This window comes from Podarcis pityusensis (assembly GCF_964106645.2).
Source record: "Podarcis pityusensis genome assembly, chromosome: 1".
NCBI lineage: Eukaryota > Metazoa > Chordata > Lepidosauria > Squamata > Lacertidae > Podarcis > Podarcis pityusensis.
The window spans coordinates 42,591,992-42,614,230 of NC_138028.1; the positions used below are offsets into that span (position 1 = coordinate 42,591,992).

Genomic DNA, 22,239 nt, shown 5'->3' on the forward strand with positions numbered 1-22,239 from the left:
CCACTGCTCCAATCAAAATTGCAGGCTTCACCCCTTCCAAATGGCTGCTTTAAAGAGGAAGCTGAGAGGTGGTGACTTGTTTTATCTCTGACTGCAGTGAGAGAGACCAACCATTAGGCTGTCTTAGGGTATGTTCACATTAGTAGCTTGAAACATGCAAGGCCACCCCCTTCCCCCTGCGTTTCAAGCCCCATTTTCACATCAGAGAGGGCGCAGGGATGTCTAACATGTATGGCCTTTTTGGTCTGAAGGTTAAACGCTGAGACTTCAAGGCAACCGCTAGTTTGGCTGAGCCTCTCTCAAATAACTTGATAGGGTTTCCCTCTCAGCTCCCCCTTATTCCACCCCAAGAGGAATGGAATAATTTGGTCATGCATGGTGCTAAAAAGTGAGCTCCATTACCATATACACTTCCTCTCCATCTTTGAAAAAGAGAGGGGACATGACGAACAAGGTACCCCCGAGGAGCAAAGGATGTAGGCCCCCAGCCGCAGGTCTGCTCCACAGAGCCCCCCAAGCATGCATGCTAATGTCATTTCCCTAACCATTTTGGGGTGGGTAAGGCACTTTTTAGCCACTTATTTATTTGGGGGGTTAAAGGAAGAGCCTCATTTCAGGACAGAGTGAGGCAGGTAGGTGGCTTGTTCTCCAGCTATGAAGACTTGGGGGGATAGTTACAGGTACAGCCTAGTATGTCGCCATGCGCCTAGGTAATCTGAATCAATAACTTGTGAACCCAGAGCATGAGCCGATGACCCACCCCCACCAGCACCCACCCTGAAACCTGGTGCCAGATCACACCAGTAGCCAGTGTGGGTTTTAACTGGCAACATTAAAAGAAAGAAGTCCCTCCCCACTTTACCCACCTAAAAGAGAGAGAGAGAGAGAGAAATGAATGAAACAGAAAATTAAATGAAATGGCAGCTTCTTGTTTTCCTTTCGCTCCTTTCCAGTTTGTCCCAAGTGATTGCTGAGTGGCCGGTCGCTGTCTTAGTGCTCTGTTCGGTGACCGTGTTGGTCTGTACGCTGGTGAGCGTGTTAGTGGGAAATTTGCCTGATTTTTCTGAGCCCTTGATGGTAAGTTCCTGCAGATGATCTGCCTTAGGGACATACAGTATCCTTCCATGTAAAGGTTGGTTACCCTCTTTCCATGCTTTAGAGTTGCCCTGGCAAATACTTGTAGGTGCCTAATGAGATTTCTTCTCCCACAGTCTTCCAATAAAATATGTACAGAGTGTCAGTTTGCATTTCTTAGTACAGAAAGTATCGATCTGATGTGTAGAGATCTTTTCCTATTCCAATTAGTTCAAGAAGGTTCCGGAAGCTTCTCTGTGTGAAAGAAACAAGCAGAAGGTTCATGGTGTTTGGGTTATTCCTTCAGAGAAGCTGAGTACAGCTGGTTTAAACTGGTTCTGTTATCTCTTCTGTCAAGATCATGCTGACTATAATAGGCCAGAAGGAGCGTGGGTTTTACTTTCTCTATCTCTCTTCCTTCTGGTGTGGTGTTCTGTATATAGTGTTAAGGTTTAGACTTATTATAAGTTATTGTAAGTTTCAGTTAAGTCTGCTGCAACTGGACTTCTTATGGACAGTGCCAATCCTGAACGTATTGGATTTGTGACCATTGTGCTAATTTGCCTTCAGTAGCAGTACAGCTCTGCTGGATGGAATATTAATTGCCTCTGGTCTATTTTTTGGGAATCCTGCAATGTGTTTAAGTTTTTACTCTGCTAACTATACATTGGAGTTTTGCTCTGGATCAGTGTTGAGTAAAATTTCCACTACAGAGAGAACATTATAAGTGTTGTCGTCTTTTTAAACCACTCTTGTAGATTTTCAGAACTCGTTAAATAACCTGACCTTAATAAAGTCCTGATGTAAATTATTTTCTGGTGTGGGGAGGCTAAATCCAGACTTTGCATATTAGGCCAAATCCTCATAGCAAAAGTCCTGTTGATATGGATGGGAGCTGCACAAGAGATTTGCATTGAATTGAAATGAACTGGAATTTGTTCAATCCCATTGAAATTAATGGGAGATCTTACCTATTGAAACACTTCATTAAAATGGGTCCAGACTTGGTTTGCTCAGGATTAATTCTGGTTATCCAGTCTTGAAATCGTAAACTTAAACTAAAAAAGGACTCATCTGAACATACACATTAGATTAGTGCTATATCCAATGGCGTATTGTAAATAGAAATGCCCTTGTATAACATCTTGAAATATGTACATTTTTATATTTATAAATAGGGATTTGAGCCACGAGACACCGACATAGGCAGAAAGCTCACTGTCTGGAAGAATATGAAAAGCCACACAGGCTATAAGAAGATTCTCTCTCTTTCCCCTCACACTGACAACAGGTACATGTTTTGGGGGCAGGGATATGGATTACAGATCTTCGACTACAACAGGGATGTCCAACTTCCAAGAGACTGCGATCTACTCCCACTATAAAAATACTGGCAATGATCTACCCATTGGATTAACCAAAGTTGTTGAGCTTTTGGGGGGGCCTTCACCAAAAGTTGAGCTTTTTTGGGGGGTGTCAGAACCTAAGTTGTTGAGCTTTTGGGGGGGGCGATCCATCAGGATCACAGGATAGACCAGAAACGCCCCACAATCAACTGGTAGATCGAGATCAACCCGTTGAACATCCATGCTCTAGAACAATGGCCCATTTCTTATTATGTGATGTATTGTGGAACCATCAATATACATGGTGCTTAACAGCATAAAATAGGAACTGAAAAAAGACTGTAGTCTATATTTCCACACTGGAGGAGGCAACAATGTGGGGGGCAGCACAGGGATAACACACAAGAGGCACAGAGGCTTGTCTCCTAAGATGTTAACTATTATGGTTTCCTACCATATTTCTGGTTTCCTACCATATTTCTGTGAGTCAGATATTCAGGCAATGTGTTTCCATGGAAACTAATCGTTAGCCAGTCTTCCTTAGGTCTTCTGAATGGTGCAAAAGCTGGCCTCCCATCCCCCAAGGATGATGATGATGATGCTAACCACCACCACCACTTTATTATTTATATCCCACCCATCTGGCTGGGTTTCCCCAGCCACTCTGGGCAGCTTACAGCATATATAAAACATAGGTATGATCAAGGTGTCTGGAGAGCTGGCCTAAGGCATCTTATTTATAGAGGAAAGAGCAATACATTATAGCCAGGAGTTTTGTTGGGGGGGGGAGTGATTGAGCTTTGGGGGGCGGGAGATCACAGGTTAAAAAAAACCCTCAATAAAAGGACATTATGAGGGGCAGGCTTCTGTTGGGGGTGCAGAACCTCAGTGAATTATTTTTAATGCTTTTCAATAATTTTTGAGGATTTAAATTTTTTGAGGATTTTCACATGGGCATGGCCAGTGCTTTTTTTTTCTCTAAAAAGATGTTTAAGGGTATTCTCATTTTGACTCAAGAAAATCTCCATTTTATAATTCAAATCGGGGAAAATAAATACAGTAAATGGAGAAAAGTACTAAGATTCACAAAATGTTTAGGGGCATGCGTACCCCTGCATCCCCCCAGAAAAAAACACTGGCTATGCCCATGTTACCCACCCACTTCCTGCGCAGTGGCAGTTGGCTCTTGACTTCATCACTGGCAATGGAGCACTGCCCTTCACCCCTGAGACAAACAGGCGAGTTTAAAGGGTGCAGGACGGGCCACGCCACACACCTCTCTTCTCACCCTCTCCCTGATGTGGGGCAGTGGATTTAGCTGCCCCTTAGAGTGCTTAAAGCCGGGGTAGGCAACCTAAGGCCTGGGGGCCAGATGCGGCCCAATCGCCTTCTCATCCGGTCCACGGATGGACCGGGAATCAGTGTGTTTTTACATGAGTAGAATGTGTCCTTTTATTTAAAATGCACCTCTGGGTTATTTGTGGGGCCTGCCTGGTGTTTTTACATGAGTAGAATGTGTCCTTTTATTTAAAATGCATCTCTGGGTTATTTGTGGGGCATGGGAATTCGTTATTTTTTTTCAAAATATAGTCCGGCCTACCGCATGGTCTGAGAGATGGTGGATCAGGCCCCTGCTGAAAAAGGTTGCTGACCCCTGGCTTAAAGTATCCCACCGCCTACGGCCAGCCTTTATATTTGTAAACATGACACACCATGGGCTGCTTCCAAATGAAACAGTGTCAGCACTTGGTACCGTATTTTTCGCTCTATAAGATGCACCCGACCATAAGACGCACCTAGTTTTTAGAGGAGGAAAACAAGAAAGCAACGCAAAGCCTCTTGAGCGAAGAGGCAGGAGCGCTCCGGCTGCACTCAAGAGGCTTTGCGTGGCTATCCCTGGAGGCAAGAGGGATTGGGGCACACCGATCCCTCTTGCTCTTCAGGCTTCAGCGATAGCTGCACAGCCTGCATTCGCTCCGTAAGACGCACACACATTTCCCCTTACTTTTTAGGAGGGGAAAAGTGCATCTTATAGAGCGAAAAATATGGTGAGTGTTGCGTCCCTGTAATTTCAGCTGCTTGAAAAAGTTGGGTTAGCATAGGGATAGGTGAACTTAAGGAGCATCACAGAAGGAAATTTCCCTCATCCTCTCCTCCTTCCTGCATTCATCTACAACCTCTCCCCGCCCCCCAAAGAAGAAACCCTCTCTGTGGGGAAGAACAATGTGGGGTGAGGTGACAGGTTGCTAGGAAGGAGGAGGGGGGCAGGAACTTATTTAAGTGACACTGTTGTTTACGTTCCCTCCAAACATACTGTAGGATCCAAGCCTGGCAGAGAACAAGGGCAAGAGAGGAGGGAGAAGGAGAAGCCTTTCTTACAGCTCTGTATTGTAAAAGCCATGCAGATGAGTTGCAGAACCATACTCAGTTCAGGACAATGTTGTTTCTTTTTTTGCTAGTTACGGGGACATAGGCATGAACAGAGGGCAGAGATCCATACAAGGCGAACGAGAAGCAAGAATAAGGAGGATGGTGGAGCCAGACTATGAAAAGGATGGCTTCTTTTGTGGACCCCCAGGTAAGTTTTGTTTGAGATTGCCCTCCAGAACTGACCAAGGCAAGAAAGTACAGACATTTTTGTGAAACCCCCTGAGACCTCCAGGTATAGGGCAGTATATAAATTCAAGAAACAATAATAAATAATTTTCCTTATGGAAGGTTTTTGAAGCTGCCTCGTTCCATATACTCATTTAAGAGCCTTCAGCTTGCGTGATACACCTTCAGTGCAGATCTGTAACTAATAAGAGGCGTCATTTCCTATTTTACAAGCAGGGAAGCAAAGTGAGAGCTTTTATTTCTTTAGCAAATTTATATACCGCTCTACATCGTAAGATCTCAGGGTGGTTCAGAGAGTAAAATACAGGATAAAAATATGAAAATAAGTAAGACAAAAATAGCAAAACAACCCCCCCCCCCCACTTCCCACAGACACATTTAAAAGGCTGCAGAATATTAATCAGCTTAGAGCTGGCCAATATTGTGTAGTGTGTGTGTCCGCGTATTAGTATTAGTATTAGTATTAGTGAAAGGACTCAGAGATGCTTCTTATCCCCCAGCCTCAAAAACCCACAAGTGCAACATTGGTAATCCAAGGAAATGGGTATAAACTGGAATGATTTGCTGCTTTGAGGATTTAAAAATAAATAAAATAAAGCAGTGTATAGATTTTACGAAATAAAATAATTAATAAATTAAATAAATGACCAGACAAAGGATGCCAATTAAAACCAAGTTAACAGGAAAAGAAAATCAATAAGATTAAATAGTTGTGGCATAGCCCAAGTTTAAGTGAGTTAAGGTAACCAATGGTTTAAGCAAACAGGGTAAGTCTTGTTATATGGTTACCTCTTTGGAAAACAGAGTTATACAAGGACAGTGAAAGCAGCCCCCCCCCCAACCCACATGTCTAGAGCTTGTTCCAAGTAGTTTGTCAGGTATCTTTGCTGTTGCATAACTGTACCTACTATTTTGGCCCTTAGGGAAAAGTTATTCTCAGCTGGTATTTATGTCCACAACTGCTGGAAGCTTATGGAACTTGAAAGCAATACAATCCATGTGTCAAATGGAGCAGGACAAGGTTGGTATTGCTGTAAGGAATATGCACACACTTATACTCCTGGATTGTTTTAACTTCAGGTTAATGCTTCCGAATCAGTGTCAAATCCTTACTTCCAGATATAGTTTTTCTCCCTCTCTCTCATACACACAGAGAGGCACACAGGAGGTGCCTTAGTCAGACCACTGGTCCATCTCGCTCAGTATTGTCTCCATAGGCTGGCAGAGGCTCTCCAGGGTTTCAGATAAGAGATATTCCAGCCCTACCTGGAGATCTTGGGGACTGAACCGGAGACTTTCTGCTCTACCAGTGAGCTACAAGCCTCCCCACAAATTCCGTAGAACGCTACATCCTGAAACACAACACTATGCTTTAAAAGACGACTGAAATAGGGGGCGTGTGTGAACAAAATCTTTAAAAGTCCCCATCCTCAGAACAAGACATTTGTCAAAAGGATAAAACAGAAATGGAAGTGGCAGTGGGGCAGGCCTAATTCATTCTTTTTCCCTTTGGCTTTTCCAGATCCGTTCTCATGCAGAGTTTGGGAATCTCTGTCAGCGTACTGAAGCCAACGAATGCTGTCCAAGTTGGTCTCTTGGAAACTTTATCGCAGCCCTGTACAACAGGTCTTCTTGTTTAGAGGTTACCGAAGCCGATGTTTCCCACACCCTTGTGCTCCTTCGTTCATGTGCCCCCGACTATCACAAAGGTGTCCTTGTCCCTCCTTGCATCGGTCCCAAGACTGAAAGAGACAAGCACACCCAGTGCTCCAAAATCCCCGAGAAATGCACTCGCTTCCGTGCTGTTTACCAGCTTCTTCATTTCCTCGTCGACCGAGATTTTCTCAGTCCACAGACAGTGGGATACCAAGTGCCAACCCTGAAATACAGCCTGCTGTTCTTGCCTATGATGAAAGGAGCATCCATGATGGGCATCTACCTGAACAACCTTGAGTCGTGGGACTTGTTTGATAATTACACGTCCATTACTGGGATGGATCTGGGCCTTAAGCAGACATTATTCCAGCACTACCTATTACTGGATACCATGTATGCAGTCTTGGCGATACTGGCCATATTTCTAAGCATATTTTTTTATTTGCGCTCGGTCTTTATTACTTTTATCACCTTAATTATTGTCTTTGGTACCTTGATGATTTCCTATTTCTTGTACAAGGTGGCCTTTAGATTCTCCTACTTCCCTTTTGTAAACCTAACAGCGGTAGTCATTCTCAGCAGTCTTTGTGCCAACCACACCTTTGTCTTTTTCGACCTCTGGAACCTGAGTAAGAGCCAGAACCCATCCGCTGGGCTACTGCAGTGGGTAAGACTAACCATGCATCACTTTGGGTATCTCATGCTAGCATCTTGCCTGACGACTGGTGCTGCTTTCTACGCCAGCTACATGAGTTACATAACCGCCATCCGATGTTTTGCCATCTACATGGGCACCTCTGTCCTGGTGAACTTGGTCTTCATGCTGACCTGGCTTCCTTCCACCGTTGTGCTGTATGAACGTTACCTAGCAAGGAGCTGCGTCTATAAACCAGAGGGCTATTGGAATAACAGTGGGCACAAGAGTGTCATTCTCTCTCTCCACCACATCCTCAGGCGTATCCAGAAAACCTGGCACGAAACCGCCAAGTTATTATTTGAGAAAGTTCTTCCTTGTGGGGTGATAAAGTTCCGCTATATATGGATCTGCTGGTTTACCACCTTGGCTATAGGGGGTGCCTACATTTCCTGTCTGAACCCTAGGCTCAAACTGCCTTCTCTAGAGATGTCATCTGTGCAGGTTTTCAGGCTAAGCCACCCCTTTGAGAGGTATGATGCTGAATATTGTAACGAGTTTATGTTTGAAAGGCTGGAGCGAGGAGAAGACCTGCACATGCCCGTCACTATTATATGGGGTGTACTCCCAGTGGACAATGGGGATCACTTTAACCCCAAGAGCAATGGCACTCTGGTGATGGACCCAGCATTTACCATTGAAAATTCTGAAGCTCAGCTATGGCTGCTGGACTTTTGCCAAAAAGTTAAAAACCAGACTTTTTACTACTCTGAACTGGAACAAAAACCCACCGTTTGCTTCATGGAAGAATTTCACCGGTGGATGGATAGCCGTCAGTGCTCTAAGAGAGATCACAGCTTCAACCTCTGCTGTAATCACTTCTCCTTCCCATACAGCAGAGAAGTCTTCCTTCATTGCATCAAGATGATGATCATGGAACAAAACAGAGACGAGGCTGAGACTCGGGACCTAGGCCTCAGATTTGATGAAAGGGGCAACCTGGTTGCTTTGGTGCTACAGTTTCAAACCATTTACCACTACAGCTTCAACTATAGCAAGGCCAAGCATTTCTATGATGAAATTGGCCTCTGGATAAGAGAAGAGATGAAGGCAGCCCCCATGGGGCTTCAGAACGGCTGGTTCACCAGCAAGCTGGAGCTCTACAATCTCCAGCACAGCGTGGACACAGAGAGTATGGTAGTGCTGGGCTTATCAATAGCCATCTCATTTGTGGTTCTTTTGCTCACAACTTGGAACGTCCTTCTTAGCTTGTTCTCCGCCGCAGCTATTACAGGCACCGTTCTGGTAACTGTCGGCCTGTTGGTCCTCCTGGAGTGGCAGCTCAATGCGGTGGAGTCTCTCTTCATTTCGGCAGCAGTGGGTCTCTCCGTTGACTTCACGGTCAACTACTGCATATCCTACCACTTGTGTCCGCATCCTGATCGCCTGAGCCGTGTAGCCTTCTCCCTGAAGCAGATGAGCTGTGCCACTGTCATGGGGACTTCGGCTTTGTTTTCGGCAGGTGTCATCATGTTGCCTGCCACCGTGCTGGCCTACAGGAAACTGGGCATTTTTGTGATGATGATCAAGTGTGTCAGTTGCGGCTTTGCGAGCTTCTTCTTCCAGTCTCTGTGCTGCTTCTTTGGCCCGGAGAAGAATTGTGGACAAATAATTTGGCCTTGCACTCGTGCTCTGAAAAACTATTCGGACGACCCAAGCTCTTCCAACAGAACGTTTACCTGTGGGGGAAATGAGAAGCAGAGTAGGTTACAAAAAGATCAGGAATCCAACAGTGCAAATGAACAGTACGAGCTCCAGCCTTTGGCCAGGAAGCTTAGTGACAGCTTTGACAACAGCACCTCCACAAGCAAGTTGTCCAATCGCCCATCTGTCTTATCTGAAGACATTCAGCTCCAAGATAGCAAGTGCTCTGGAATGGAAGTTCATCCTTCCTCTGAAAAGGACAGACAGAAGCTGGAACAGAGTGCAGGGCGTCATGTAGCCCTTTGCCAATGTCCAGCCCTGCAAACATCTTCTCCTTACAAACCTGGAAGCAGCTCAGGAAATGAAGCAGAAAGTCATAGGGACAGGCCTCGCAGAGACTGCAGATGTAAAAAATATGGCCATAAAGCTTGGGACCATCTTCAGTCAGCCAGCACAGTCGATGACAAACTGCTGAATAAATCTCACTCCTCAAGCAACACCGATCAACAAAAATCAGATTATACCTCAGAAAATAGTAATGTACCAGAAACTGAAATGTACGAACTCCACAGATGCCTTTATTCTACTGGCAGCTCTTTCAGTGCTCAGAATGTCTCCAGCGAGACATCCCTGAGTGACTTTGAACCAAGCGTAAAACTCATGGAATCCGCCAGTTATTGCCCAGGTCATTTAGATGTAGCTGGTTCTTGCTGTCCAACTCAAAGAGGTCACCTGAATGGAAAAAGAGACACCCTGAGGCTGGACCTGAGGGAGACTGTCTTTGACACATCTGCTTCAGCATCCCAGCAAAACAGCGGTTTGAGGAAAACTCAAAGGTTAGGAGTAGGGGGCGAGGATCCAGTTGTCTTGCCAAACAGCAAACCAGATATGCCTGATGTTTGGATCAAGCGGTCTGGCGCCCAAAACTCTGGATACTGAAATGAACATCTCAGAGGAAATAATTGCTATTTCAGGGGCAAGGATAATTAATTTCCATTTTGAGTAGGGAGCATAAAACTTTTCCAAAAAATGAGAACAAGCTGCATTTTTACAAAGCCAGCAAACCTGGTGCGGATTAGAGGCAGATGTTATTGCAGTGTCAGCTGTTCAACTGCCTGCTCCATAGACAGTGCCATATTCTCTATTATACTGCGGGATTATTAAGCAAGAGTTCTTTGTCATTCTCTCCAGTGCAATTCATTTTGGAGTAAACAGAGAGGCATGATGATGAGTGGAATAAGTGTGAAGTAAATGGCTCAAAGGATATTTTAAAGACAAAGGGAAACCCTTTTCTAAAACATCATTGCTACTAACCGACTGAATATTGATGGCGTGACACAAAAAGTGTCTTTTAGCTCAGTCATCCCTCTTTTCACCATCAGTCAAACAAATCTCCTTAGGGAAAATGTATTCAGATAGCTGAAAGTAATATTATCTGGGGTACTTTCGTTCAGAAAAGACTAACCAGTAGCCCTTCAAAAATAATGGTGGTTGCTCTCCCCTCCAATTTTTGCCTACAATGTAATTTACAAGTGGAACCTGCAAGAAATTGTATTGCAGCGTGGAACATTTCTGTTCTGGGGTCCAGCCAGCCAGCCATGCCTTTCCTTAGATATGCTGTTCCATTACCCCCTCCAGTTTTCCACCTCCCTGCCAGTCAGGATTCTGTGGCCACTGAGCATGCTCAGTCCTCACTGGGTTGCTGTTTTTGCCCCCTTAAGTCTGCCCCTCCTACTTATTTTGTGCCCTTCTGCAAACCTTAGTCCTCCTGCTGATAACTTCCTCTTGTGTGTGGATGGTGAAGTTTTGGCTGCAGAAGAGCTGACACGCAGAGAACAAGTTTGTTATTAACATATAAGATCCCTAAATCAGAAATTCAGCATATTTTTCTCTTTCCCACTGACAGTGTGCTTAAAGTTCATCAGACATTTTTCTTGTAATTCTTCATTTTCTGATATGGGTAATTTGTGTTTCACCTTAGCGGCTAGTATTTCATTCAAAGCTGTACAGAGATGTCCAAGTTTGCATATTTATGGAATCCTGCAATTTACTTTCTTTCTCTCCATTGGCCATGTCACGCCCTGCCCTGGTCCTCTCAACCATCACAATCTTTTTACATTTACTTGTCAAAGTGATATCCCAGCGTAAAAAATAAACATGTTTCCTAAACTGGGCTCAAAATCTTAATTATTTTTGTTTGCACAGCTAATTGTGTGATTATATTATTCATACATGGACAGAGTTCCACCCACCACCCATACCAAGATCCAGGGCTCTCTGTACTTTCACACACACACCCCATTCCCTCCATCACTAAGTACCACTGTGCTCTTCTCTGAGGGTTCACATGCGTTTCCTCAGCAGGCCAGTCCTATCATGTAAAGCAAACAGAAGTGTGCAGTAGCTGAACAGATGTACTGAAAATGTAAAGGAACATCTTGCCAAACATTTTTGCTTACTGAATTAAATTAGAAAAGGGGTTTTCCTTGACACCAGCCTCCCACAAGCTGGTGCTCCACATGCTTTGAACTCCAACTCCCATCAACCCCAGACAGCATGATCAATAGTCAGGGATTATGAGAGTTGTACAGTGGTACCTCGGGTTAAGAACTTAATTCGTTCTGGAGGTCCGTTCTTAACCTGAAACTGTTCTTAACCTGAGGTACCACTTTAGCTAATGGGGTCTCCCGCTGCCACCGCACGATTTCTGTTCTCATCCTGAAGCAAAGTTCTTAACCCAAGGTACTATTTCTGGGTTAGTGGAGTCTGTAACCTGAAGCATCTGTAACCTGAAGTGCCTGTAACCCGAGGTACCACTGTAGTTCAAAACATCTGGAGTACACCAGAGAGGGGATGTCGGCTTCACACAATCCAATGTCGCCACATTATTGCTCTCTGGCTGTTTGGAGGGGTAAAGGTAAAGGTACCCCTGACCATTAGGTCCACTTGCACAAAAGCAGGACAACCCCCCACAGAACATCTGTGGCATGAAACGTTACAGGATTTCACCGGAAGCTGTTGGACATGCACTGCCTGGAGGTATATGAATCTCAGGCTAGAGTCCAACAAGCCAAACCAAGGCAGGAAATAATGAGGCTGTTGACTTTGTTTTTTGGCTAAAAAAAAAAAGCTGCAGGACAGGAATATACACCAAACATTTAACCCCCAGCCCCACCAAAGAATCCCGGGAGCTATACTTTGTTAAGGGTGCGGGAAACTATAGCTCTGTGAGGGGTAAAATCCCTGGATTTGTGCTTTTTTGTGTTTGTGCTTTAAATTTGTGGCGTATACACGATCATTGTCTAACTACCGGGAAGGTGCAAATGGAGTGGAGAGTAGCCGGCATTGCTAAGTGTCAGTCATTACTACAGGCTGGCTTGTTCTGTCCACTTGCCATCCTTGCTCAGGTACACGTGCATTGTCACCTTTGAAAAGCAGGACACGTGTCAGCAGGGCTGCATTCCCCTATCCTTAAAACCCAGTGACGGAAGAAGCGACACTTGGTGGCACATCTGCTTTCTCAGCAGCGCTGAAGGTACAGAACCCCCGACGCCGGGTGTGTCCTAGAAAAAAATATACAGGTTAGTCCACCCAAGTCTGCAACCCGAGGGTTACTTCCTTCGGATCAAGCCCATGGAAATCTGTCCGATATAAGCCTCACTACGCATCGCTTCAAAGCAGAGCAACAGCAACCAATACATCCCCTAAGGCCTAAACGATAACACGCCTGTCGTGCAAAACCCTTATTAAGCCTCTCCTCGTCCGCTTCCCACAGTAGCGCAGGGCAAGATCCTCCTTCAGCGCCGGAGTCGGAGGGGTCGAAGATGCTTCACTTTTCATCCTGCGCAGGCGCCCCTTCGCCGTGTTTGGGTGGTGGGGAGAAAGCCGCGGAGAAGCCGAGTAATTCGGCGCCTGCGCATCGGGCTCCTTCCTCGGCTCGCTCGAACTCTCGCGTGGTATCGCGGTGACTGGAGTCGGTTCCCGTTCAAACGCTGGCGGGAGTTGGACGGCGCCGGTCCAGATAAAGCGCAGGAGGAGGCGGAGAGTCTGCTCCGTTGTGCCTCGAGGGCCTTGTCCAATTAGCCGAAGGGAACTATTGTGCTGCGGCCTTTGGCCGCTAATACGCGGTGCGCTCTGTACATGCCCAGGAGAAATACTTAACCTCGTTGACGCTTGTTATCCACTGAGCCGAGGGAAGTTTCCGGGGCGCTGCTCTTCCTTGGGGGTTTGGAGGCCTCTGGAGAATTTACGGTATGTGTGGGTTGTATTTGCAAATACGTGGCTGGGGGTGCAGCCTTAAACGACGCCACCCCGCAAAGGCCATGGCTATCCAGATTGATTTGTATGCTGTCAGCTGATAGATAACGCAGCTCTTGAAGATGAAGCTGGCATGCAAATAAAATGATTAAAATCAGTCAGTCATGATAAAACTCATAAAAGAGGTGCTGTGGATCAAACTTGTTGGGAAATGATGTCTTTAAATTCTAGGCTGTCAGTGAAAACCTAGTGATGGGGTCAATATGTTTTGTGCATCTTGAAATGGGGCTGGCATTTCCAAGTTTGAGAGATGAGCCAGCACATTCAAAACAAATGCCATATTGTATGGGCATGCCCCTTTTTCAGATCAGCCCTCTGTGTAGTAGAGAATCTGCAAGGAGCATGATTGAAAAAGGGAGGTAACTTGCTGCTGGGTTCTTTATTCTTCACCCACTGCTGGATGTTGTGGTGCTGTGTTTTCCTCTGGTTTGTTTCATTCCTTGTGCCTGAGGTGGCCCCTGCACTTCATGCATCCTATAGGTTGCAGCAGTTTGTCTAACAAACATGCAATGCTTCTTTCCTGTTCTTACAGGCTTTCAATATGGAGAATGAGAAGTCCAGGATTCCTATCTACAGTGTCCAACAGCCCAAAGTGATCAGTATGCTAACAGGTGTGTTAGGCTCTTGAGAGAACTACTGTATTGTTACACTATAGCTGTGTTTTCACCCCTATGTTGCTCATCTTCAAGTGCTCATCCTAACAGCTGTGGCAGCCAGGATGAATCTCCCAGGCTAGGGGATGGCTGGAGAGCCTGTGGCCCTCCAGATGTTGCAGCACTCCAGCTCCCATTGGCCAATAGTCCGTGGTGATGGGAGCCGGAGTCCAGCAATTTTTAGAGGCCCACAGGTTCCCTCTCCTGCCTAGAATTTTCTAATAAGCTGCTTGCCCTGAGTTGAGCTCTGCCGTGTGATCAAACCTTAAGTTGGCACCATGTGCCCAGACCTTCACTGAACCTGCACTGAAATGTCATCTAGGTAAAACAAGGGCCAAACTATTTACCTTTCTAAATGCCTGGTGTGGGTTTTTATGGAGAGAAAAAGTGGGTCTTCAAATGCTGTTTAAATGTGGAGACTGAGGGAGGTGTTGTCAATCGTGTGAGTTATTGAGTTTCCTTTTGTTTTTAAATGGATTCCTTATTTGCAGATCCACATTCAAAAAAGCAGTGTTTTGTCAAACCTGACCTGGGCCCCTTGAAAGCTCCTGATTTCACTTTTGGTGAAAATGTTCCTGTGCGTACTGCCCTCAAAGACACAAATCAAAGGTAAATATAAGTGTATACTACCATTGAGATTTTCTGTGGAAGCTCTACTGAAAGTGCCCTAGACACCTGGGTTGCACTTGACTGGGATATGAAGAAATAGACAGCCTTCTTCAAAGCCATGCTTAGTTTTTGGAACGCCTTACCCATTTAGGCCTCTCTTCTACCAGCTGATCTGTTGTCATTATTGCCTCTACTCTATTTTATTATTGTTAGTCCTGCCTTCCCGCCTCCTTTTTTATAAAAACATGTTTAGATGTGCAGACTGCTTTGAGCACGTCTTTTAATGGAAAGGTGTTGTAAAATAACTTTTAAAAAGCGAACAAAGCTTGTAATCATTGGTATTTAACAACAAACATGACTGCTTGACATTTCTCAGCAAATGTGCTGCTTTATCCTAGAATCAATAGAACCAACCGCACTAACAGGGAGCTTGGAGGTCACGTTGTCCATCCCTTGCTTGACACAAGCTGCAAGTACAGCATTGCTATGCAACCTCTGCCAACCAGCTTCTGGTTTAATGACCCAGTGGTGTCCAAACTTTTTTTCAAAGAGGATCAGATTTGATGAACTGAAGGGCCGTGGGGGCCAACCAAAGGGCCACCCCAAGGTTGTTGAGCTTTTTTTTAGGATTTTACCCCAGGAAAGAAACTGCCACAGGGGCAGGTTAAACCAACCAGTGGGCCGGATTAAGCCCGGAAACGGACTTTGGACATGCCTGCCCTAAGTGAATGTGAGCCCACCACCACCTGATGTAGTCTCATTCAGCCTGTACTATTCTAAGTTCTTTTACAGTTCAGGAGTAGGTTACTTGAGAGACTGCCTTATCCCTTATGCATCTAGTAGATTGTTGCAGTTTGCAAGTTTCTCCTGCAAGTGCCAAAGATCTCTGAAGCCTGCTCTATAGTAACTCGGAGCAAGACTTTTAGTGTGGCTGCCCCTGTTCTGTGAAATAGCATTTCTGTCAATAGCATTTCTATCTGCACTTTCTGGAAACAGTTGAAGGTTATGTTCGAACATACTTTACCAGCTGCATAATGGATCTGTACCCTGAATGCGCACTTGTTGGGATGGTTAGCCTTGTTTTAAATGTATTTGCCATTTTGTGTTCTTAATTGTTTTAAATTATTTTATGTGTAAAAACGCCTGGAGATGGTGGTTTGGAAGGTTTAATTATTAATTATTAAATTAATAATAATATAATTGATTCATAGGTTTCTCATAATGTTTAGCCAAAAGCTACTTCCTTGCAATTTCTACACTTGATGAAATGTATCAAATGGTGTGAAGGAATTTGGGGTTTAAATAATGGCAAATGTTCAGAGGATCAAGCTGCTAGTTGGTTTGGCTTTGTAATAATAATAAAAGCTACAAATATCATTATTTAACTCTATTAAGGTTCATGAAGAAGGCAACACAGCCACCACCTAAGAAAGCAGCAACGTCAAATGCTCGAACGTGAGTGCCCCAAAGCAAAGCTGTTTCTTACACATTTTCTTTCTCTGCTTCCTACTCGTTCACAACATGACTATATATGTATATAGTTTTTAAATTCTGTTTAATTTTTTTGAATGATTTCTCCCCCTATTTTTTAGCGGTTCTTACTATTATCTGTAAGCCGCCTTGAGTCCCATCAAGGAAAAGGGCAGCCTATATAATAAATGTTGTTGTTGATTCCACATAGGAATGGATTTAGATCAAATTAACATTTCTTAAATGATTACCTCATTTAAGAAAACACAGAATATCATATAAACATCAATATGTATTTCTATGTTTATTTTGCATTATGTGATTTTTCTTTAAAGTCACCATGCAGCTTCAGTGTGCAGCTATATACAGTCATACCTTGGTTTTCGGACAGCTTAGTTCTCAAATGTTTTGGCTCCCGAACGCTGCAAACCCAGAAGTGACTGTTCCAGTTTGCAAACTAATTTTGGAAGTCAAACGTCTGACGGGGCTTCTGCGGCTTCCGATTGGCTGCAAGAGCTTCCGGACATTTTGGAAGTCGAACAGACTTCTGGAACGGATTCTGTTCGACTTCCAAGGTACAACTGTATATACTTTTGAATCCATGGTGAACATTGAAATGTCCAAGAGTAGTAAATAGCAAAGCTGTGAATGCTGTTATCATAAGCTGGTCAGAATGTTGCTTCTTGATTAGAATATTCCTCCCATAGGGCTCTAAACTAGGAACTGCAAGTTTGCTGGATCTTCATTTTTCATACATTTAAAGGTGAAAAAGATTTCGGAGCCAAGTCCTTGCATGCAAAAATGCATCCCTAATTACCCCCAAGCTTTCTTCACTTCAGCTGTGTAACTTAGGGCAGGGATGCTGGGTGGGAGTCATTTTGTTGCTGCTATTGATAAATAGTTGGGAGTCAGAAATCCTTACCTGGGTAAATTACCCAAAGATCTGGTACACCTGGATCTACTTTCTCCCATGTCTTAAATGACAACTCATGTATATTTACCTCTTTCTATCTATGGTGTTCTGTGTGAGCTTTGTCTGAATGTTAAATGCAGACAAACTGCTCATCCACGATGCATCAGTGATATGTTTTTGATCCTATAGCCCTATGAGCAGATACAGACGGGAGGCTGAGCTCCGAAACAAGAACAAGCAGTTGGAGTCTGCTAAATGGGAAGTGAGCTCAAAGCTGATGGAAGCAGAGGTAGGAAACAAACTTGATTCTGATTATCCTAAAATGATCTCAACTGTGCACTGGGTTCCCCCCAGATTTCCAACACCCTTCTAAGAAGATTAGGTAAATTCATGGCGAATAAGGCCATTGATGGCTACCAGCCATGGTGGCTGTATGCTACCTCCCAAGATCAGAGGCATGTTGCCTCTGAATACTAGTAGCTGGAGAAGAACAGTGATAGAGGGCTGATGCACTCATGCCATCTTTGTGGGCTTCCTATAGGAATCTGGATGAGCACTGTGGGAAACGGGATGCTGTACTAGGCAGCCCTTTTAGTCTGATCCAGCAGACCAAATCCAGGACAAGATGCTAAGGTATCTTGTCCTGGCATTGGCTCATTGGACTGTACTTGCCCAATGGGCCACACTGTGTGTGTGTGAAGTTATTTAAAAATACAGTGGTACCTCGGGTTACAGACACTTCAGGTTACAGGCTCTGCTAACCGAGAAATAGTACCTTGGGTTAAGAACTTTGCTTCAGGATGAGAACAGAAATCGCGCAGCAGCGGCGTGGCGGCAGCAGGAGGCCCCATTAGCTAAAGTGTTGTCTCAGGTTAAGAACAGTTTCAGCTTAAGAATGGACCTCCGGAACGAATTAAGTACTTAACCCAAGGTACCACTGTATGTTACCAGATTTAAACAGGTTTTGAAAAGGCCATCCAAGAAATTGGCTTGTAGAAATATTGTTAATGCCTGCTCATGCCAGCGGTCTGTGCGGGGTGGAGGGCAGGCTTGCTTCCCTCTAGTGTGTAGTTTTTCATCCCTCCTGCGCCAGGCAAGCAAACCTTAAATGCTTGAAGGCCTAATAAAAACTGGTGCTCTGCTGTTTGGTTTAGTTATCTGTACTTGCAGAAAGATCTGAAGAATACGAAGGAGCAGTGTGATAGTCTGGAAAAAGAAAACCAGAAGCTGAAGAAATTTCAGGAGAGCTGCATGTTGATCTTGGCAGCTAGGAATTGTGATCCAGGTATAAAATACAGTTGCTTCTCTGCTCTCTCCCCTGTACGTATACATCTGCAGTATACTATCACTTTCTCCCAAATGTCTTAATGGAATTGAAATTCCTTGGATAAAGTTCCCTGTGATTCTTTCTTTCTTTCTTTCTTTCTTCCTTTCTTTCTTTCTTCCTTTCTTTCTTCCTACACTGGATGCAAGGAGGTTGCAGGGCCTTTTGGGACCTCCTGTGATCAGGGCACATACACAGGAACACCTGTACACTTCTAGGTGCTTCTTTTTGGTTATCCCACTGAGTGTATGGGAGTGCTGGAAGCAGGGTCAGGGGAATGTGCTGATATTGGGACCCCAGTGCCCCACAGTTGCCTGCATGGAATGCATGTGTTTCACTGCTGAACTTATAGTCCCTTCCCATGCGATCACACTGTGATCTGCAGAATCTTTTAAATTTTAATTTGGTGTTTTAGATGGGGGAGGGGTTTATTGGTTTGTGTGGGGCAGTGTTCTTGTTTTTATTATGTATCTTGTTTTTATCTTTATTTTTATGTTGTGAACTGCCCTGAGATCTATGAATGAATGCCAGTGTATAAATTTAATAATAAATTTTGAGTTGCTTATTAAGGATAGTCCCAGAACTATGGGAATGGAGGCCATGCTTCTGGTAAATTAATGGCATATGTATGGTTCTGACTTGTAAATGTTTTTTCCAATTAGCTACAGGTGACAAAATTTTGGAAGAGGATGAGGAGAACAAGAAGACACAAGCTGAAATAATGGTGAGAGAATGAACCTGTTTCCTCTTCCCTAGGAAACTGCTTGCCTGACTCTTCCCCTCCACCTGCAAAGTTTCTTCTATGTATTTTGCCAAGTTCCAGCTGTCATGGGTCCTAAATAACTACTGAGATACCTTCTGAATATCTCCAGGACAGGATTTGACAGAACTGCTGTCCCTGATGCATGGCAGTCAGTGTGATGACCTCTACATGTTGCTAGGCAACTGTCGTCATTCCTGACCATTGGACATGCTAGCTAGACCTCACTTTGTCAACCCCTTCTTGTGCCTTTTCTTTCAGGACTTGATGGAGAAGCTGACTACTGACCTTGAACTATTCACCAAGATGGCAAAAGAGCAAAAAGAGAATCTTCAGGTAAAATACGAATTGTCTTCCTTCTCCATTACTGCCAACATACAGAGCATTTAAGCCTGACCACCACCACTGCTAGGTCTCTAGACAGAGCCAACACCACACAAATTCCTTTCTTCTAAATGTTTTTTCTTCTCTGCTCACCTGATGCTAACCACACCTCCATATATGTATGCAAACTTCTTACTTCTGTTTGGCAAGAGGGGAAAGGCCTCAACTGACAGCAACTTCGCACTGCAAGCAAGCCACTTTGCAGAGTGATCTTGTACCTGCTAACTGAAAACAAGTCGTGTAAACCTTGAAGGCTAGCAAATTTATTATGGCATAAGCTTCATGGACTTCAGTACTTAATGTTTTTGCTGCCTTTCTGAAAACTGAAAATACAAGTTAATAATAATAATAATAATAATTTATTATTTATACCCCGCCCATCTGGCTGGGTTTCCCCAGCCACTCTGGGCGGCTTCCAAAAGAATATTAAAATACTATGTTACATCAAACATTAAAAGCTTCCCTAAACAGGGCTGCCTTCAGATGTCTTCTAAAAGTCTGGTAGTTGTTGTTCTCTTTGACATCTGGTGGGAGGGCGTTCCACAGGGAGGGCGCCACTACCGAGAAGGCCCTCTGCCTGGTTCCCTGTAACTTGTTGTGTGTAGAATACATTAACTATTAATTTTCTTTCCTCGTAGAAGACACACGACAAATGGAAGCAGGTGGAGGAGGAACAGGCCCATTTCTTAGAGCAGGAGCAGTGTTTTCATAGAGAAATGGAAGATTTGTTTGCCATTTTGGATCAGGCAGAGGAACTCAATTCATCATAACAAGAACTGAGCCATGTAATCTTGTGCTGATCTGCTTCCTTATTGGACTCCAATATATAGAGCAGGGGTATCCCTTGGAACTTTATAGTTTTAATAAGGTTTGTCTTTGAAACCTTTTGGGTTTTTTCCCTTTTCTCTGTTTTGCTTTTTGTAAATAACTTTTTGGGGGTAATTAATTGATCAAAATAAAAGCAATTTAGAATGAGAATCATACGTAGGATTTTTTTTCTAATACAATAAAATAAATGAAAGAAGCAATATAAATGGAATTTTAAAATACAGCATCTAGTACAATTTATTACAATTGCTACATCAAGTATTTATTTATTTTTATTTATTTATTTATTTACGGCTATTAGCCCATAAAGTATGTACAAACATAAAAGCACAGAGGCATAAAGACCGATATATTCGGCACCAGAAGGTGAACACCATGATGCAGGGGTGGGTCATTGAGCAGAGCCAGATAACAGCTTGGGGCCCGGAGAGCTCCAAGGGACGGATCCCAGAAAAAGGAAAACTGAAGACGAGATCCGACATGCACTCTCTTCAAAACTGTCCGATTAGTTTTTGATGTTGTTGTTTTTGGTGGTTTTTGTGTGTGAGATAACCGCATTCAGGAATCTCGCCACCTGTAGGGTTACAGAAGGATCTGTATCCTGCAAAAGTAGTGCGGCATGTGACTCAGCAGGCCTGCCAACCAAGCGCAGTAAAGCAGGACCCAGGAATTTAGTCCTGGCTATGCTATGTAGGGGACAGTTGAACATTATATGTGGGAGAGAATCAACAGTTTTCCCGTCACACACGCATAGCGGAGACACCAAACCCTTGGAAAATCTGTGGCTCAGCAGGTTCGATGGAAGGACATTGAACCTTGCACGAATAAATGCAAGTCGGTGTGGTACAGATGAAAGAGATGACATGTATGATGGAAGGCCAAGTGGTGGGGTTATTCCGTGATACCTGGGGGAGCAGACACCCCCACCCCCGGCGAGGTTGTGTTGATTTTCAATGTCTGCTAATCTTTGCTCAATAAGTCTTTTGGCTGAGCGTAAGTTCATCTTTAAGGAGTCCGCTGGGGAAATTCCGATGCTCAGAAGTTTGGCGTGGATTTTTCCTACCCACGGATTGACAAAGTCGTCCCGCCAGAGGCACTGAAAAAGGTAATGGTCGGGAAGCCTATGCCAGCTGGACAGCCAATAACCAAAGACTCGCTTCCAGATGACAGTCTCCAGTGATGCAATCCTTAACTCCAGACGTATGGCTGCGTTGCTCACACACATGGGGAGTTTCAGGAGGCGACGGAGAAACTGATTCTGCAATGTCCCCAACGATGTTAAATTGGACCCTGGGGCCCAGAGCGGGGCAGCATAACAGAGGGTGGAAACCACTTTTGCATGGTACACTTTCAATGCAGAAGGGATGTGGGAGGCTCCGTCGGCCGCAAAAAATTGGAGTAGAGTATAAAGTATTGTTTTCCCTTTGTTTAGTAAATACTGTATCTGTGGCTTCCAGCTTAGGTTGTAGTGAAAAAAGACTCCCAGGTATTTAAATTTGAAAACCTGTTCTAATTGGACTCCATCTAACTTCCAGCTGTAAGTTTTCCGAGACCTGGTAAAGACCAGGACTTTAGATTTCCCATGATTAATTGTCAGATGGTTGAGTTTGCAATAAGCCGCAAAAATCTTTAGAGCTCTGACTACATCAAGTATAGAAAGCATTGTGGTCTGTCAAGGCCAACAGCAGTTTTCAAGTAGTTCTTGGGGAAGTTTGGGAATCAGTGCAGTGATTCCCCCCTTTTGGGGGGGGGGAATATTTCTGATCAAATTAAAAACAGGATTTATTCTGTATCTATTCAATAAATCCACTCCTTTCTGCTTGGAAAATAGGAAAGCATTCCTGTTTATTTCAGGACTGTTTACAACACTAGTATTACTGTACAGTTGTACCTTGGAAGTCGAACTGAATCCGTTCGGAAAGTCCATTCAACTTCCAAAACGTTCGGAAAC

The 22,239-nt window shown here is 44.2% G+C and overlaps 2 protein-coding genes across 3 annotated transcripts in view; both read left to right on the plus strand.

The window, feature by feature from the left end:
* DISP2 (dispatched RND transporter family member 2) overlaps positions 1-11,199 on the plus strand; it is a 29,800-nt gene extending 18,601 nt beyond the window's left edge. For both annotated transcript variants that reach the window (XM_080996430.1, XM_080996431.1), the window contains 5 exons: positions 954-1,077; positions 2,253-2,365; positions 4,880-4,998; positions 5,960-6,057; positions 6,559-11,199. In XM_080996430.1, coding sequence (XP_080852556.1) covers positions 954-1,077; positions 2,253-2,365; positions 4,880-4,998; positions 5,960-6,057; positions 6,559-9,969 — 3,865 coding nt within the window. In that variant the 3' untranslated portion in view covers positions 9,970-11,199. The remainder of the gene's footprint in view (positions 1-953; positions 1,078-2,252; positions 2,366-4,879; positions 4,999-5,959; positions 6,058-6,558) is intronic.
* A 1,784-nt stretch (positions 11,200-12,983) lies between these two features.
* On the plus strand, positions 12,984-20,438 carry KNSTRN (kinetochore localized astrin (SPAG5) binding protein). Its single transcript, XM_080997650.1, has 9 exons — positions 12,984-13,281; positions 13,880-13,958; positions 14,492-14,609; positions 16,005-16,064; positions 17,182-17,281; positions 18,163-18,277; positions 18,979-19,040; positions 19,338-19,412; positions 20,099-20,438. The coding sequence occupies exons 2-9, from the start codon at positions 13,889-13,891 to the stop codon at positions 20,228-20,230; spliced, it is 732 nt and encodes a 243-aa protein (XP_080853776.1). The 5' UTR covers positions 12,984-13,281; positions 13,880-13,888; the 3' UTR covers positions 20,231-20,438.
* The last annotated feature ends 1,801 nt before the right edge of the window (positions 20,439-22,239 follow it).